The 17,761-nt window shown below is 43.7% G+C and overlaps 1 protein-coding gene across 23 annotated transcripts in view; it reads right to left on the bottom strand.

Annotated features, from left to right (window-relative positions):
* TCF7L2 (transcription factor 7 like 2) overlaps positions 1 to 17,761 on the bottom strand; it is a 171,717-nt gene that overhangs the window by 21,476 nt on the left and 132,480 nt on the right. For 17 of the 23 annotated variants that reach the window (XM_074545246.1, XM_074545252.1, XM_074545247.1 and 14 more), the window contains 3 exons: positions 5,330 to 5,462; positions 3,134 to 3,236; positions 356 to 442 (listed from right to left, as the gene is read on the bottom strand). In XM_074545246.1, coding sequence (XP_074401347.1) covers positions 356 to 442; positions 3,134 to 3,236; positions 5,330 to 5,462 — 323 coding nt within the window. Of the gene's footprint in view, positions 1 to 355; positions 443 to 3,133; positions 3,237 to 5,329; positions 5,463 to 15,063; positions 15,526 to 17,761 lie in introns of those variants that run through there. The other 6 variants (XM_074545236.1, XM_074545253.1, XM_074545238.1 and 3 more) reach the window with 3 other exon arrangements.

The following is a 17,761-nucleotide window of genomic DNA, read 5'->3' as shown; positions in this document are numbered from 1 at the left end:
TCTGGCTGCTGGCCACCGGGAAAGCAAAGGCTATCACCACTTCTCATCCCTGCTTTTTCAACATCACACTCTCCCAGCTCTTTCATTTAGTTTGGCTTTCAAAGGTGGCTTCTCACTCCTCCACCTCTCCCTCTAAGGCAAGTTCTTGAGGCCCAATGACAGCATCAGGACACCACCTTCTCCTCACATGGGAAGGTAGCCCTCGCCCTCTCCTCCACCCCACCAAAAAGCTAAGGATGGATGTTTAACTCAAGTGCTTTCAGGAATCTGCTGCCTAGACGAAATGCTCTCCTACAGAGAGTGGGAGGAGGAGCTACATTTGCTCTTGATTTAGGACCTCAGCATTTGAACTCACCTTGACATGGAAGCATTGACGGTCAGAGCTGTTGGGTAGGGGTGGCGGAAACCCCCTGTCGTGATTGGGTACACTGGCTGACCTTGCCTGGCAAAAAAGAAGGGAGAGAGGGAATGAGAGAAAGGAAAAAAGGGCTTAAAAAAAAAAAGAACAGCAAAAAACTTCTCTCTGCACAGTAAGCTTTATTCTCATTTGATCAGAACAAAAATCTTGGGGATTGTACAGCAAGGATCAAAGGAAAGAAACACAGAACAATTTGAATGCCATAAATCTGATAGGAATGGCTAATTAAATTTTATAACCTCTGCTTATGTCAATAGAGACCCTCTCCCCAAGCTGAAACTAGGTGTTTTGTTGTAATAATTAAAGGCGAAGTCTCGCTTGCTTTAATGGAGCCATCACACTAATTGAGGGCTACACATCCAAAGGAAAACAATAATGAATGTAAATTTATACCAAAATAAAGTACAGTGAATCAAAGGACTTCAGTTGCGCTTTGGGCCTCTTTCGGTATTTAGATCTCGGTGAGAAAACATTAAATTAACAGAGCTTAATTTGTAGCCTTTTGTCAGATTAACAAGTGTTGACAAGAGTTACCGGGGGAGAGTCCCCAAGAAGTATTGTGGGTAACCAATAGACAATCACACCTCATTACAATAATTAAAAAATACAGCAACATGCAAAACAGCATCCTCATGAAAGACACACAACTTTTTCTGATGGAGGTTTGTCTGTGCTGGCTAGCTTGTTTCATCTGTCCTTCAAATACATCATCTGACTGGGCAGGATGCTTTTGGAGTGGGTACTATGCCAAAAACATGCAAGCCAGTGGAGGACAGATGGGTTGGGAAGTTGATGGTGAAGTGCAAGTGGCAATGAGAGGGGAAATGAAAAACTTGGGTTACTTCTGTGAAGTTGGCCGTGCCACTCTCCCAGAGCAAAAGCCAATGTGATGGTGTCACCCCTCACCAAAAATCACTGGGAGAAGCTGTAAGAGCTGTGGGTAGGCTCTAAGTAGACCATGGTGTTGACTTGTTCTGAAGCAGTGGGGATGGCAGAGTTGTCCAGAGACAGAGGTGGCCATTAGCACCTTACTGGTGAAACTGGCTACACGTGGCATCATCCATGTGCTTTGGCAGCCATGGCATGAGGTGCAAGGAGGACAAACCTGTGTCTGCACACTATAGACACCCACATGAGCAATGGGGTATAGGCCAGGGACACTGAAGAGTTTCTTCCCTGCACCCTCATGTCTTTCATGTCACTGACTTTTGGCACTAGCTGAGTGTATTTGTTTGAAATGTTGAGGCTATTGCTGTGCAAACTTGAGCTAAGGAGCTCACATGCAGTCTACAATTGTTCAGGGTGTCCTTTGGAAAGGGTAAATCACCACAAACAGGACGAATTTCAAATTTCAGGGAGCAATGCTTTGGGTTTTACTTCTGCTCATGATGTGATCTTCTGGACATTCAGCAGAGAGGTGATGGACATGCTTCACCCTCAGGGTGGGGGAACCTCTACCCAAAATAGCAGCATGACCACCCACAAGGAAGGGCACCATGCAAAATGAGAGAAATTATTATTTAATAATTGTATAAGCTTCATCTCTCCTGCATCAACACTTTTGTGCTTGAGAAAGGTCTCCAAAGCTTCTGATGGCCACCACCAGGTCTTGCCCAAGACCTGGGGATATGCAGTGACCTCCTGCCCTGCCCTGCTTTCGCTTTGGGGTATCAACTCCAGTTCCTCATGGAGGAACTTGTGGAGAAGTATTTCAGCACAGCTGGAGAAACAACCTCAAGCAGGAGCAAACTATTTTGAACTTTGGGCAATTAATTTCTATAAAAAATATGATCACTCCAAAACAGAGGAGGCCTGTTATGTGAGAAAAGCAAGGTAACAGTCTTGATTTATAATGCAGAGAACTGTTTTATCCAGCAATACAAATGGATTTTATAAGCATTTAGATCAAATATACTACACAAAAGGCTTAGGCAGTGCTTAAGTATATTATAAACCTATTGAGAGATGGCAACATAAGAAATAAAAGAAGATAAGGACTTGATTACTGCTGGGAGCCTCATACCCAGCAAGGCTCTGCAAGTGGGATCTGAGGAGTCGAAAATGAATCCAAATCCCAAACTAACTTTCCATTTCTTTTTTCTTAACCAGTTTTAAAGTAAACTAATTCCTTTTACTTGTTTAAAATTCCATTCCTTAGATGCCAGTTGCCAACTGCCCAGCCACATCTCAATTAGGAAGGCTGCTTATGGCTGATGTAAAGCTCTACTGTTTCATAAGTAAAACAAAAGAGTTTTCAACAGACAAGGCAAATGAAACTTAAAATTGCAAATTTGTAGTAGGGATGGCCCTAGTAAAAAAAAAAAAAAAAAAAAAAAGGGTCTATGAGAACCACCTTGAGCCCCCAGAAAACAAATCTGAGAAAAACTCATGCAGTCAGTGTAAGGGCAATAACAAGAAAAGGACATTTCTGCAGAAGGATTTCAAAATTCATGCTTCATGAGCTGTCAGCTGGTTAGGATGACATGCAAAGCTGTGTCCAACTGCTCAGGTTTTGTTTATGACCACATGACCTGGCATATATTTTAATTAACCTTGAGGTTGGTAAATTCATAACACTCAGTGAAGTGGCAGTTGGCAAACAACTCATCCCAATGCACACATATACATACACACACACACACACACACATATTTTTACATAAATTTTACACATCAGAAAAAGAAAAAAAGAAATTAAAAAAATGGAACTCCTTACTGTGGTACTAACCATCCTAGCGGATGGGGGATTTGTCCTACAGTGCCTGGTGATAATGGATAATAAGGAGATATATCTGGAGGATGTGGAGGCCTTGGAATTCCTATAGAAGAGGAACATAAAGCAACATCAGTATTGAAATGTCGAAATAAATAAAATATAAAGAAAAAACGCATATGTTTCTAAATTTCTGTCAATTTACTTTTATTACAGTATTTGTGACTTTGCTTAGGGTTTTCAAAGAATTTTTCACATTCTCATTTTTTAAACAAGAAAAAATGTTATTCACTCCCTTAGTCACCTCTCCAGTCAGAGATAATTATTTTTGTTATTCAGAATTTAGCAGTCTCAGACACAATTTTGGTGTGATACTGTATTAGATACACTCTTAAATGTTCAACACAAAGACGGACCCTGCAACAGCTTCATGGTTATTTTAGTTTCAAAGTCAGCCAAAAGACCACAGGCCCTACCCATGGGGTGACTGGGTACTCAATTAACATGGCATTATTCCAAAGTAATCTCCAGAACAAGTTTAAAAGTCATTAAAATTGCAAATGATGTTTCCTTTTGAGCAAAGCTAGGAGAACTTTTCTGAAACCAGGAGTGGAGGTGAGGACCCCTGGAAATGCTTGGTAAAACCAGGGGCAGATGTTGAAGGTGTGCAGGGGAGGACGGAGAGCCCACCCATCCTCTCTGGATTGAGGTACAGTTTCTACTCAGAAAGCAGAAACCAGCTCCAGACACAAGCCTTAAATATTAACGCTCCTTACCTTAAGAGCAAATAGGAATTACTCAGAGGAGTAAGGGTTACAAAGCTGGGTCTTTCAATTAACAAGCCAGGGCACAATTACACAGCAGAAACAAAATTAAAACAGAGAGCATTAAAAAGAAGGGGTACTGTATTCAGGGCTAAAAACTATTTTTTTAAGTCACTTTAATCTCTAAATTAAATCTCCTTGTGTGACATTTTCATGCAGACATTGCTTTCTCTCCATTACAAAACCCAAACAGATTAACTGGGCTTTAACCATCCAGTGAGCTATTTGCACACTTGAAAGAATGTTCACAGAAGAAAAGCAAACAGTCTACAGACGTTAATCATATGTTTTACGATAACCATTTAAGAGCTATTCCCTGTACTACCATTATTTAAATGAGAGGTTGACTATGCCATTCACTTGCAATACCCAGGGATGGTGAGATGGATTCCTTTCAAGCCATGTGAAGTCAGCATTAAGCACAATTAAAAGGGGGCCCCAGTTGAAGCATATCGAGTGACAGCCAGCTAATGCACAGTCTCATTCAAGGGCTGGAGTTTAGATAAATTATCTGCATAAGTTAAGGCTGACACAGAGTGATTCCTTTGACATGAATTCTGTTTCTGATGAACTTCACAATTAACTAAATGGGGCTCGGATTAACAAAACCAAAAACCACTGTCACTAGGAACTCAGCACAGCCTGGAGAAAGAAGATTGACACTGTTTGACTTCTTTGGGACCTCAGGTTAAAAAGGGACTCTTAAAAAGTTAGAATAACATGTAAATTCTACTCTGTAACACCAATAAATCTAGTCAGGATTTTACGTGGTGCTCTATATTCAAGCAGAGTGCCCTTCAGGCTGAACTTAGAGTTGGGTAGACTTACATTGGGGAAAAGAATTGCAAGCGTAAAGCTGGAGCTAAGTAGTTACAGTGGATGAAAATTCAACATTATAGAAGAAAAATGGCTGAACTCCTGACACAGAAACAATGGGATTTGGGGAATTAAAAGAGATTCATTTTGAAACCGGTCATGACCCACCACCTTTAAAATTCCAGCTGCAATTTTATAAGTGCAGATCACAGAATGTACATGTTTAATTCTGTGGGTCGTGCATGCAAACCAAGCACTGGTAGATTGAACTACCAGGTGGGGTATCATGCTTGCAAAGAAACACACCTGCAAGCGACCCCACACATGCAACTCTGGTGTCACCCTGCAGAAGCTCTATGAAAATTCACCCAGTAGGTTTCCTTCTGAAGTCTAATTGGCTTAAAAAGAAAGTATTTTGTCTGGCTTTGACATTTCACATGCCCCCTTTGGTGCTCCAGCATGGGAAATCCATTCTCCCGCACTCCTCTCCCCTAATGCGCAAAAAGGGAAGATCCACCCACTCCCTCCCAAAAGCAACCCCAAAATACTTCCCACCTACCTGTTTTGGGGTCTACGTCAGCTGGTAAGTGTGGAGGAGGGTTTCCTGGTGTGAAGTGCTCATTGCTGTATGTGATAAGCGGCGTAAGAGGGTGTACATGGTGTGGGTGCTGCACAACTGGCACTTTGTTAGACTGTCAAGAGAAAAAGGTTGACACTGTTAGAGCAGTGCTGGGCATCTCCCCACTACAGCATGAGGTACAACACACAAAAAATCTGAGTAGCCAGGATTTCAATGCGATCCTCAGACTTTTCCAGATTCCTTCTCTGCATCACCCTTGCAGTTTTCCCACCCTCTTGCTTAAAACCTCCTCACACACTTTCCCTGCTGTTGAGGTTCTTTAATCTTTTTGACCTGTCGTGCTCCTGTATGGAGCAACAGCAATTCTTTAAAATTTTTCTTTTTCTTTTATAATCTTGTGCTTCACCTTCAAGATGCAGGCAGACTCCTCAGTGAGGGGCTGAGAGAGTCCCCCATTTAATTAGCAAGAGACCCAAATGCTCAATGACCTGTAGGTCTTTTCCTCTCCCCTTCCTGTCCTCACTCTCAGTTCTGCATTTTACTGCTCATTGCAAATACTCCAGATAAAAAGCCTTTGTAGTGCTGGAGTATTCCCTTCATCAGCAAGCATTAAGCTGACAAGCGATCACCTGCATATTTTATATATATATTTTAGAAGAGCTGATTAATTATCAATTCATCAGAGAGCGCTAATAAATGGAAACTGGATACTGATTAATTAGGCTACTAAAATATTCAGCTATATAAATAATGGCAAAACCCCCCAGATAAAGCCATTGAAATTAACACTCTTGTAGGGGGAATAATCACGTAGATATCATGAGGTTTTCCCCATCACATTCCTAGCTCTGGGGAAAAAAAATATTTTTCTCAACAACAATTAAAAAAAAAATTAAAAGGAGTGAATGAATGAAAGAAAAAGGCAGGCTGAACTGTAACTTACCCTTACAAGATCACAAAGAAAAAATTAAGCTGAAACCAGCTGAACCGCTGGACCATTTACTGCGAGTAATCCAATTGCAAAAAACCCTATTCCCCATAGAGGATTTTCACTAAAATCCTACAACAGGGACATTTAACCAGATTAGGTACCAGCAAAGATAAAGAGGCTGGTATTAGATGATGAATGGATTAGAGTCAGGTTTCATTTTAGAATGTGTCTTCATTTCCTTTTATTACTTTAAGTAAGGAACAACTTGCATTAACATCAAGTAAAAGGAATCACATTAAAATAAAGTAGTGATACCATGGTGGCCACGATAGCGCCGCTGCTGTTCAGGGTCTGCCAGCACTATCCTGCTCCAGCACAGCTCTGAACCCACTGCTCACACCCCAGCACCCCCAAACACACACACACACCCTCACTGTGCCACCTTAGACAAGCTATTGCTGTTATCTGATCCAGCTTCCAATGTTTTGAGCTTCCCTTAAAAGAAGGGAAAAATTATTTCAAAAATAATTCAGTTATTCTTTGGGAATGAGCTGCTAGACTGTGGGGAAGGAAGAGGGAAGACAAACTGGGAGCAAGGAGGAAAAGAAACATCTGTCTCCCCTGAATGAACAAGAAGTCCCTCCACCATGCTTTGGCCCAGTGAAGCCCCTTTGGCTCCCCCAGCCCCTGCCATAAGTGGCTACTTGGGCTCACTGCTTTGATAACTGCAGGAAAAAGCGTGCATCCAAAAGAAGCCAGCCAAGACCTGTACCTGTGCTTTCCACAACTTCTCCTATGTTCTTCACCATGTTCATCTCTTTCTGCCACCCTTACATGGGATGATCCCCCTCCACCACCAAGCGCTTGGCACAGGGGATTCCACTGTCAAGTGGCCACCATGCAGGGAAGAACGTGGTCACAACAGCTAATGCTATGATTAACAGCAGCTTGTGCTGGCTGGGTTGTGGGTCAGATCTGCCAGCTGAACAGCCAAGGACAACTTTTGGCCACATGGATCCATAATGGTTTCATATCAGGAAGAGATATAAGGATTTGGCTCTCCAAGTTCAAAAAGCCAAAGGAGATGCTCTAACCCAAAATCTGTTCTCTTTGTAGTGAACCAGCCCAAGCAGTCTGAAAGTAACTGAAGGCTTTGGTAAGGGTTTCACCAAACAAATTATATTTCACACCATACAGAGTAGCAGGCATCTACCCAACAACACATGACATTACAAGCCAAATGACCAGTTGATGAGGTTCACAAAAATGATCATTTCCAATAAGAGCTACTTTTTCTGGCTAAGAATTGTGTGAACTCCTGCTGTTAGGTGACCCACAATGTGGCCCCATTTAGTGAAGAAGTTAATACAGGCTGTAGCTTTGTGCTCTCCCAGCTCTATCTGCACATCATGGTAAACCTCACCCAGACCCTGACAGCCATTAAGTGCTGTCTTCCACAGAGAGCTTATTTTCACAGAAACTGGAGCTGGTTAGCTAAAAAAATATGTAGAATAACATTACAGGGTCAAACTTAAGCCGACAAACAAGAAACAACACGTGAGAGGAAAGCTGGACTGACATGGCTCCATCACCAAAGCCAGATGTACCATAGGGGGTTACATGTCAACTGTGGGAAACCACCACTCCTTGCTTTGATATACCAAGAGCGCCCACAATATCTCCACAAAACAGAACAACTGCTAAATTATGATGTATTTCACTTAACATGTTTCAGACACAAATAAAAAGCAAAAGTAAAGCAAATAAAAATCAACAATTAAGAGCTTGAACCTTAAGTCTGCAAATTATTCCCCTGGTAAATAATTTTTGTTTAGGTTACTAGCACGCACTCAAATGGACCACTCATATAAAGGTGCAAGGGTAGGATACTCTTTTGACACTGATGATTCTGGGGCAGAGGTGGGGGGAGAATGTCCTAGGGGAAAGGGAGAAACTATCATATACATGCTCAAAAACATGCTCTCTGGGACAGAGGAGTGTGATCCACTTCCCAGCCAGTCAGTCTGCATCTGTACCACTACCCAGGGACAGGTTTCCATTCTGCATTGCACTGTTTGGCACACACTGGGGAAAGGGACCATAACTCCCCTCAGAACAGCACACACAATTTGCAAGCCAAGCTAAACATGCATAATATGCTAAACAAGCTGCTCTTTTAAAAGTACCGTTCCTGCAGTTAACTAAGCTTCCTTGGAAAAGAAAAATAAAGGACAATCTGGAAAAGAGCAGGATTAATCCTGCAGATGCATCTTCCTTTGAAGCCAACGGGAGCTCTGCCTGAGTTACAAGTGTGGTCCTAACCCCATCCACTGGCAATGAAAGGTAAACCACAGAAACCATCAATAGGAGACCCCTATTAAGATGACTTTAGACATCCCCCTGCAAAAGGCAATATTCTCCAATATACATTTGTGAGCACTTCATCAAGGGCCCTTTTAAGCTAAGAGCCATTGTGAGATACAGGCGTTTCTCTGGCAAGCTGAAGAGCTCCATGTATGGCTCTGTCAGGCATGGGAAGGGAGCTGCACTGGTACACACAGATCAGCATCAGGGCATCTGCTGACAGGACTGGAACAAATGGAGATTTCTAGAGAGAAATCCCAGCACCTAAGAAGTACCAAGCCTCTGCTGATAAATCACCCCTGTCCATTGAAAGCTGAGGTCTCATATGGTAGCTTAGAGGGCATGGTAAAGAATTGCAAAAAGACAAGAGAAGTTTGCTTTTCTTGGTAACTGCTGCCTGAAGCAACCAGGAGAAATTGTCCCCATAGGGGCTCTACTACTAAACCTCTCTATATGAATTTGAAATGCTTCTGGGAGTGCTTAAACACAGATCAGTTTAAACAATAATGGAGCTCTAGAACAAAAAAAATTCCCGCACCAAAACCACAACAAATTTTGGACTGATAAATGTTTGAAAGGAGTACTGAGATCCATTTAGACTAGGTTCTGATAGGTGCCTTTAGGGAACAAAAAAACCTATCTGAACTTCAGATTTAAACTGCAGGGGATTGTGTGTATAAATTGCTGTGTATTAGTCTTTGTTGCATGGTAAGGACATTTCATTAACAGGATGAAAGATGCTTCTATGCGTATACAGCCCAATTTAATACACCCTACTGATGAATACTCCCCATTTATTGAAGAAGTTAATACATGCTGCATAAATCAATAGTTCCTAAGTCTCTGAAAGCAACATAGGACTTGCATAAGATGAAACATTGTATTGTTGAGCACACAAAGAGAAACCAAACTCTAAACAGGAAGAGTTTACAACTGCAATTTCTGCTTTCAAATTCATGGCTCTTTTGGCTTTGGCAATAAAACCACAGTATCATATCAACTCCAAGTCAGAAAAAAAACATGCCAGAAACACCAGAGGATGTCCTCACCAGAATAATGTGGGGTTAGTAAAGGCAGGTCTGCACAAAAAGCCACCCAGGCTGAAAACAAGCCACCGTGCCGTGTCAGCATGGCAGCGGCCAAAGCCTCCGGCGCCTGACTCCTTCCCAGTGCATCCCGAGGGCAGGGGGAGGCTCCTGCACCAACCCAGCCTCAAACTCCAGTACTGCCAGCACAGCCCATGCAGCTGCAGCCCCTTCCCTGACCTGGTGCCCTTTGAAACGTCCTTCAAGCCCTGGGAGGTGCTGCAGCCCACCGGGCACCCCTCAACCACCCGCGACTGGGAGGGACTGAGCAGGTGCTCACACCCAGAGCCCAGAGCCCCGGCCCCTTCCTCCACCATCAGAGCAATGAGAGCTCACCATCCTCCTTAAAACCTATTAATCAAGAGACACTGAAAACAAATGGAGCTAGAGCTCCGCCTGTCTTTTTGCCATGTCCTCCTCTTCCCCACTGCTCTCCTTTTCTGCTGAAGAAAGATGGGCCCTGAAAGTGCTTTTATGAGCCAGTACAATACAATAAAACAAAAGCAGCACAGAAGAGGGTTTGTCAGCCTTTTCCCCTCCTCCAGGGTGGATGCAGGTCGACAGTGGTCTTGAATTAGCAGGCCCTCCTGGAGTTGCTCCCTGGGCTTAGCAAGGAGTATCATTCAATACCAGTTCACATTTAAAAATATGTGTTTCTCTGTATTTTCCTACTGATGCTATTGCAGTTTTGCTGACTGTGGCCAGTGAAATGCTAACAGATGCTCCTGAACTGCTCTACAGTTCCAAAGATACTCATAAAAGGAGTTTCTTTTTTTCTAAAGGCTGATCTGTCCCTGATTCTGCCTAGGAATGACATCCTTACACCCCCTCACCACCGTGACACCCCACATAAACCAGGAAATTAAGTTGCAAGTAAAGGCAAATCCCAAAATATGGCTGCAAATATTGAAATACTTTTCCACTTCCATCAGTGTCATCACCACCCAAAGCAGAACATCTGTAAGCACCACTGCAGGTCTGGGGATCACCCACATCAGGAGCCACTCTTGGTGGCACCCCAAACTACACCAAGGAAAATGCACACCATTTGGGTTAACTGAGAAGCTAAAGCCAACCAAACCCACCAGCTATATGTAACTTGGTACTCATCCCCTTCCCAAGCATAAAAATTCAACACGAGTGATGAAGCATTTCCTGAAAAATATCAAAGATTTAATTTCACCCAGCCCTGCACAGCTAGTGAAGTCACAGTTTATTTTTTTTAAGGATGCTTTCACACCTGACTAAGCATTCCTGAAAACTACTTCCCCTTGCTCCTTTATGGCTGATACAGTGGCCTGAGCCCTTTCTCAGTTTAATGCAGCTGATTCCTGCCTAAGGTCCTGCCCTAAGCTAACTGCCCATTGTAGCAGGAGACAAGGCCTCCATTGATAATCACAACTCACCCTGCTAGAAAGAGGCTCATTTTCTTCTTTCACACAAATGATGACAGGAGCACTGACAACCATGTGCTGGGACAATGCCCTCCCCAGGCAGAGCCTTAAAAAATAACCCCGAAACCCCTGCAACAACCCCTTCTGTCCTACCCTTAGTATAAAAATAAAATTAAATTAAATTTTAAAAAATGGGGATACACAAACAAACACACTTTTGCAGCCTTTCTTCCCCTTCCCCCCCTGACCACTTCCCAGGCCACCGAGTGCCTACCTGCTCCTGCAAGAACTGCGGGCATTCAATAAAACCCCGTGGTCTATTAGCAGTCTCTCAGACAAAACAACAAAATCAGCTTCCTGCTTTTAAGTGTCCAGCAATTCATTCATGAAAAGAATAATTTTGGGTTTTTTTTCCCCCCTTTAACTCAGATGAAGTGTCCCCTGAATATTGGAGAGCTAAGCCACCGTGCTTGACATTTTTCCACATCCTTCCTGTCAGGGTGAGAAGGTACTGAGGGGAGGGGGTGGGGAAATGAGGATTTAAGATGTTCAGGAAATTTCCACTTAATTTCGCCGAAAGGCAATTATGTGAAATGATCTGGTGACAATTAGCATACGCCAAATCCTCTAGTGTACAAGGGGAAGGACTGGGGTTTAGCTATCTAATTACCGCCTGTTAGTTCCGACGCAGGAGGATAAAACACACTAGTAGTAAAACATTATTAAGTGCGCTCACACTCTGCTTTCAAAGCTGTTGTGGTCTGTAAGTTTATTGCTATGGTATTTGGAGTGGGGTTTTTATATTTTTTATATATATATATATTTTTTTTTTTAGCAGAAGAAAGAAACTTGGGGTTTTAAATACAAGTTAAGTGCTGTAGTCTTGGACAATGTGGTGTTACTCCAATGTCAGGTCAGACCCAAACAAGCACCTGCTACACAAGTCTATAATTTGAGATCCTTCAGCAACACTGGGATTACATTTACAGCAGATAGATTTTACCTTACCTATTCTCTTAGGCTTCACTGATAAAGAGAAAGCACTCTGCTCACCTGCTCTGCCTCACCTCAGCATATGAATTCACACAGCAGTTACATCATCTATAGCCCAGAACTGCGGCCTGCATGCATCCAGGCAAGCCTTACACTGAGGATCAACATTACAGATTATTTGATCAACAGGTGGACTTTCCCATACCAATAGGACAGGGCAGTGCTCAGTCTCTTCCAGTTTCAGATAAAAAAGCACCCATATTTATTTCTTCCATTACAAAAGGAGAGGCAGTTTCTTCCCCAATGTGACAAATACTCGGTGCTTTCTCTGCAGACTTTAGTTAATTTTAATTACTAGACAGATACCATCTCTGCAGAACAGACAAGCCTTCGTTCATTCTAACAAGGCAAAAAAGCAAAAAATCTTGGTATATATTACATTAAAACTGAAAAACACCTTTTTGCTAAGCCATACCAGCACAAGGTGTGCTGGATGCACAACCACTAAGCATAGAGATGGCTGAAACCAAAACAGGTCTTTGGGAAATGGTCCTGAACACAAATAGGGTAGGAAGGGGAGAGGCACAGAGCAATAATACAAGCACAAAAATTAAGAGAAGATGAGAAGCAGAGAAAAAAGCAAATATAAGCAAAATAGCGCATATAATTGCCCCGACAGACCTTGCTCTATATTTTTATGCGAATACCTAGTCAAGCAATTTGATTTGCTGTCCAAGTCTCTGAAATGCCTCATTATAAACAGCTTTAATTCTTGCTTATAAACCACATATTTCAGCACTAGGCAGGCATATATACTGTAGGCAAAACAGCTCCTGATTTTTATTAGGGTATCTGTGATTTCTGTCTATAGCAAGAACTTAAATGTGAGGCCGTCAAAAAACTGCAAGAAATTAATAAAAATTAGCATGTATGCCTATGCCTTCTTGTATTTGGTAATTTCAGTAATAACAGCATTATTAAAAACCTACCATGCACATACATGCCTTAAGATATGATGGCAAGTTTTCAGTACAGCTTTTTAAAATGCAGCATTCACAGCAGACTGTGCTCAACACCGATATGCAACAAATGTAGCAAATGCATATTAAATTCCATAACAAATAACAAGGCTCTAAAAACGGTTTTCATTTTTTTATATGCTAAAAACATTACATGCTGCACAATTAACTGATGCAATTAAGTAAATCCAGACCAATTATTTCTTGCATAAATTCAAAAAATTTCCGTAAAAACGTTATGTTAAATGCACATCAGACCTGAAACACCTTGCAAGTATTTCAGAAGAAAAGTAACAGGCACATTTACACAGTGCTGTCAGGCCTTTTGCCCCAAGTCCCAGTAAAAAAAAAAATCCTCTAAAGATATAATGTTTGTGAGATCTCACCACCAGTCTTGTAAAACCTGCATATGCAACAACACGCAGTGAAAGAAAAAACATCTAAATAACTGTGCTTTTAGATTAATTAATTTTAGACAAATTCTACAGAATTTTATCCCTTGTTTTATATAAGAAAAGGCAAATAAATCAAGTAAGCTAATCAGGCTTACTTCTATCATCAGGCTTATTTCTATCATTTCAGTACCACAGAGTACTGAAATGATAGAAATCCTCCTCCTGGATAAAGTGACTCTGTAAGCAAGTCTGGCAGAGTTAGAAAAGGAAACAGCAGAAACTCAAGACTTCCACAAAACCAAGAGTGAAAACGTGATGCATTGTAGAATTCATCAATAAGTTTCTATTTTCTGTGTGCAAGTAAGGGTAATACACAAACCAGGCTGAGGGGTAGCTTTACTTTCTGCAATTTATAATAATAGGAGAAAGAAAGTCTCGTGGACTTCTGACAGCAAACACAGAAGCACTGTATTAAAACATGTGCTACCTCATCTTTATCAGCATTCAGTCTGATTTTTCATACTCCTTTATCCCTGGGTAAAATAATTCTTATGCAGTGTCCCTAAAATTTTCCCCTTTCACACTACAGTTGAGCTTTCTGAAGAACTCAGAAAATTTAACTGTCAACCAAACACAGGATCAAAAGCACCCAAGAAATAGTACTACGTAGTATTTTTAATAATTAAAACAAAAAATCTCGTTTCGTGTATGACAAGAGTTAAACCATTCCATCTCCAAACCCCCTTAACTGCAACATATGTGCCCTGCCACAAACCAACTTTTCTTCCTTTAAGAAAAAAAACCCCAAAACCCAAACATTTTTACCTTCATGGTTTCAGAGTTTAGGAAATATCGTACTGAACTGAAGAAAGCTTTGAAGTGGCCCCCTCCGCCCCAAAGGAAAAAAAGAGAAGAAAAGCTAGTGATGTCATGGTCACTGTGTGAGTGCCTGACTGCAGATGTAACACAGCCCTACACGCGCTCACACTTCTCCCTCGCTGGTAACCATTGTTCAGCAGCCAGGAATCAGCCCCCGAAACCTGCTGCACACCGGGCTCCGAAACGCCGCCCCGCCAACACACCCCGATCCCACCCTGGATGCACCAGGAAAAGAGAAAATCCCATTTCCCCCCCTCCCGCCCCCCCAAGCAAACCCCAAACCCGGGCAGAGGGAAGGGCGCAGGGGAGGAGTGCAACAACTGTCCCGCTGCTGCACCATTGTGTCGCGACAGCGGCTCTGCCGCGCGCTCCTCGCCACCGCTGCCAAATTCAGCGGCATCGAAAAGTTGCGCTTCCCCCTACTAGAAAAGGCGATTACCATAAAATAAATAAATAAAAACAATGTAGCTAACAAAGGTCACAGCTGGAGATGCTTGCTTGGTTTCTCACGCTCTCCCCCCCTCCCCATTTTTTTTTTTTGATTCCTCACAGGAAGAAAGGGAAGGAGAGGGAGAGAGGAGGAGAGGGAGAGAAGTCACATCAGAAGTTCAATGGTCAAGACGGAAAACGCGCACGCAGAAAGTGCTACTCACCCAGCAATTCAAATTGAGATGCCAGCAGCCGAACTGCTGGAAGAGAGAGAACCCAGAGGCAAGCGCTCCTCCTTTACCACTCAAATCTTCCATTCCCACTAAAATTGCATCCCTCGGGTACATAACAGCTTTGTCTTTCCTTCTGTTAACCTCAAAAACTTTTTTTCTTTACTGTCTAGATGCCAATTGTGCTGGCTTTGTATTATTTTCCTTGCAGCTTTTCTCTCTCTTTTTCTTTCCCCGCTCCCCCCCCTTCACTTAAAGTACTGGAAAAGCTGTCTTAAAAGATCAAGATGTCTCCAGTTTTTTGGCCTGGTGTTTTCTGAATGCTCAAAATCCACTGTCATGTTGGCTGTGAGAAGTGTCTTATTTCTAAATTGTCGGCTGCAGTTATCAAAATTTAGAGAAGCCTCCTGTCTTTTCCAATATAGCACTTTACCATCATCCTTCCAGGGAGTGGGGAAAAGACTTTCTCTCTCCCCCCCGCCCCCCCACGCAGGTATGTCTGTTCACAAGAGCTAAAAAGCAGTTACTTTGGAAATCAATGACAATGCTACTCCAAGCCAGGTTGCGCAGGTATTACTAAGAGCAGCAAGGAAACGCTGGCCGGCCGTGAGGGAGCATGATCAGTTAAGTGTAGCAAGCAGTCACTTTATCTGCAAGATTGTCAAATCCCTCAAAACAAATTTCTTAGGGGGAGAGCTGTAAGGAAAGTGTATTTTCTTGTCATTGTAACACCGAGGTGACATTTGGCAGACCTTTACCATTAGCACTGTTCTCTCCCCCTCCTCCCTTTTCCTTTAGTATTTAATATTTCTGTAAAACACTGACCTACTGCAACAGGGATGCAAGAGGAACTTTGAGATAGGGTGCCCTGGTTACTGTATTTTCCCAAGCTGCTCCTAAATGAGAATTAACAGGGGCACCTGAGAGCATTGCTGAACTGATGAAGGGTAAAGCCTTCTGCCCTGTGCCTTGCTCTTGCCTACGAGCACTGCAAGATGCCCACTTCCTAAATCTCAGCTAACTATCACGGGCATCCGAGTTTGCCAAGAGTCAATCTCTCATCTCCTTTTTATCCTTTCCCCCAAAGTTGTAAAGTAGTTACGCTGCAACAAGGTAAAAAGCCAAAAAGGATGGTTTAAAGGGGAACAATTTGGAAAAGGGGGCTGCGTCGTTCCCCTCCTCACTTTCTAAGCAAATTTGTCAACACTGACGGATGCTGCACGCACGGGGAGCGATCGCCATGTGGGACGGATGCTGCTGCAGACGAGGCACTGGAGGAGACCAGTTGCAAACACTTGTCTTCCCCACGCACATCTGGATGATCACACCAACGAGTTCTCTTCCCCCTTGCCCCCAAAGAGTGAAACAACAGGACCAAACAAATATAGGGTAAAAATAAAACTGTTTTGAGAAGGGAGACCTTAAGTGCGTCCCAAGTTTGCCTTTTAAGCGGCAGTTTAAAATGCGGGGGCCACGGGCTAAACAAAATATAACAAACGACAACGAAACACAAACTGGTACCCAAGCCCCGGGGGAAAAAAAAAGAAGATGAGCAGAAGAAGTAAAAGGGGGAAAATCTGTGCAGTCTCTGTCCGCCGGAGCCCCGTCCCTGGTCCTCTCCCTGCGCTGCTCTGGCCTTTGCGTGTGCAGTGTCAGCCAGCAACCTCTAAGGCCCTTAATACCAAAACAAAACCCCACGATTTCCCTTTACACGGCAATAACAAAAGCAACGAGGCTCCAGTTTGACAAGTAAAAAGCCCCAACAACACGGCAGCTAATTGCCTTCCCTCCCTCTATTCACAGCAGCCACCACACTCCAGCGGCTGCCTTTGTCCCACGTGCGGTTCCCGGGGCTGCTGACGGACAGTTCCCCACCATTTACCAACAATAACTTGGAAAAGTGCAGCCAACGGGACGGGGAACTCGGAATTCGGGATTGCCGGCTCTTCCCGAAAGATGCGCAGCACATGGGATGGAGATGCTGAGCTCCCTATTTCCATGCCTCCCCGAGCACCCCCCAGGACCAGCTCCTGCGGGATGCAAGTTCTCCCCCGGCCGTGGCCGATTCCCCGGGGCCGTCGGGGAAGAGCAGCCCGGAGTGGGGCGGCCGAGGGCGGCGGGAGGCGGGCGGGGGGCCTGGGGGAGGCAGCCCCTGCCCCGCGCCCTGCGCGCCCCGAGCCCTCCTTACCATGAGACCGCAACCGCAGAGGGCAGGGAGAGACCAAGCGGGGCTGCAGCTCCCTGCGCGCATTCCTACAGCCGCGACCACGGGCGCTAAAACAAAGTTGGGTGCTCAGGGGATGACAGAGGAAAACGCGTGGCTTGGCATTTTCTAAAAAGTTTATAAAAAAATTTTAAATATTTATCTCCTCTGCTCATTGAGGGGAGGGAAAAACAAAAAAAAAAAAAAAAAAGAAGAAAAAAGAAAAGGTAGGGAAAAAACTGCTCTGGTAGTTTAACGTCGAGGGTGGGGGTAAGGACAAAACAAACCTCCCGCACAAATTTCACGCCTTTCCAAATCAAAATAGCGCGGCAAGTTCCTACCGAGGCAGGAGCCCGTCAGGGAGACGCAGCGTCCCATCGCGCTCCCGCCGCAGCCACAGGTCAGAGCCCTCCGCAAGTTCCTGCCCACCCATCCCGGGGGCGGCGGAGCCGGGCACGCCGGGGGCGCGGGGAGCCGCGCACGGCAGCG

The sequence above is a fragment of the Zonotrichia albicollis genome, chromosome 7, assembly GCF_047830755.1.
Source record: "Zonotrichia albicollis isolate bZonAlb1 chromosome 7, bZonAlb1.hap1, whole genome shotgun sequence".
NCBI classification, from domain to species: domain Eukaryota; kingdom Metazoa; phylum Chordata; class Aves; order Passeriformes; family Passerellidae; genus Zonotrichia; species Zonotrichia albicollis.
Note: the sequence above shows the minus strand (reverse complement) of the source record. Positions and strands in the feature narration are given on the sequence as shown.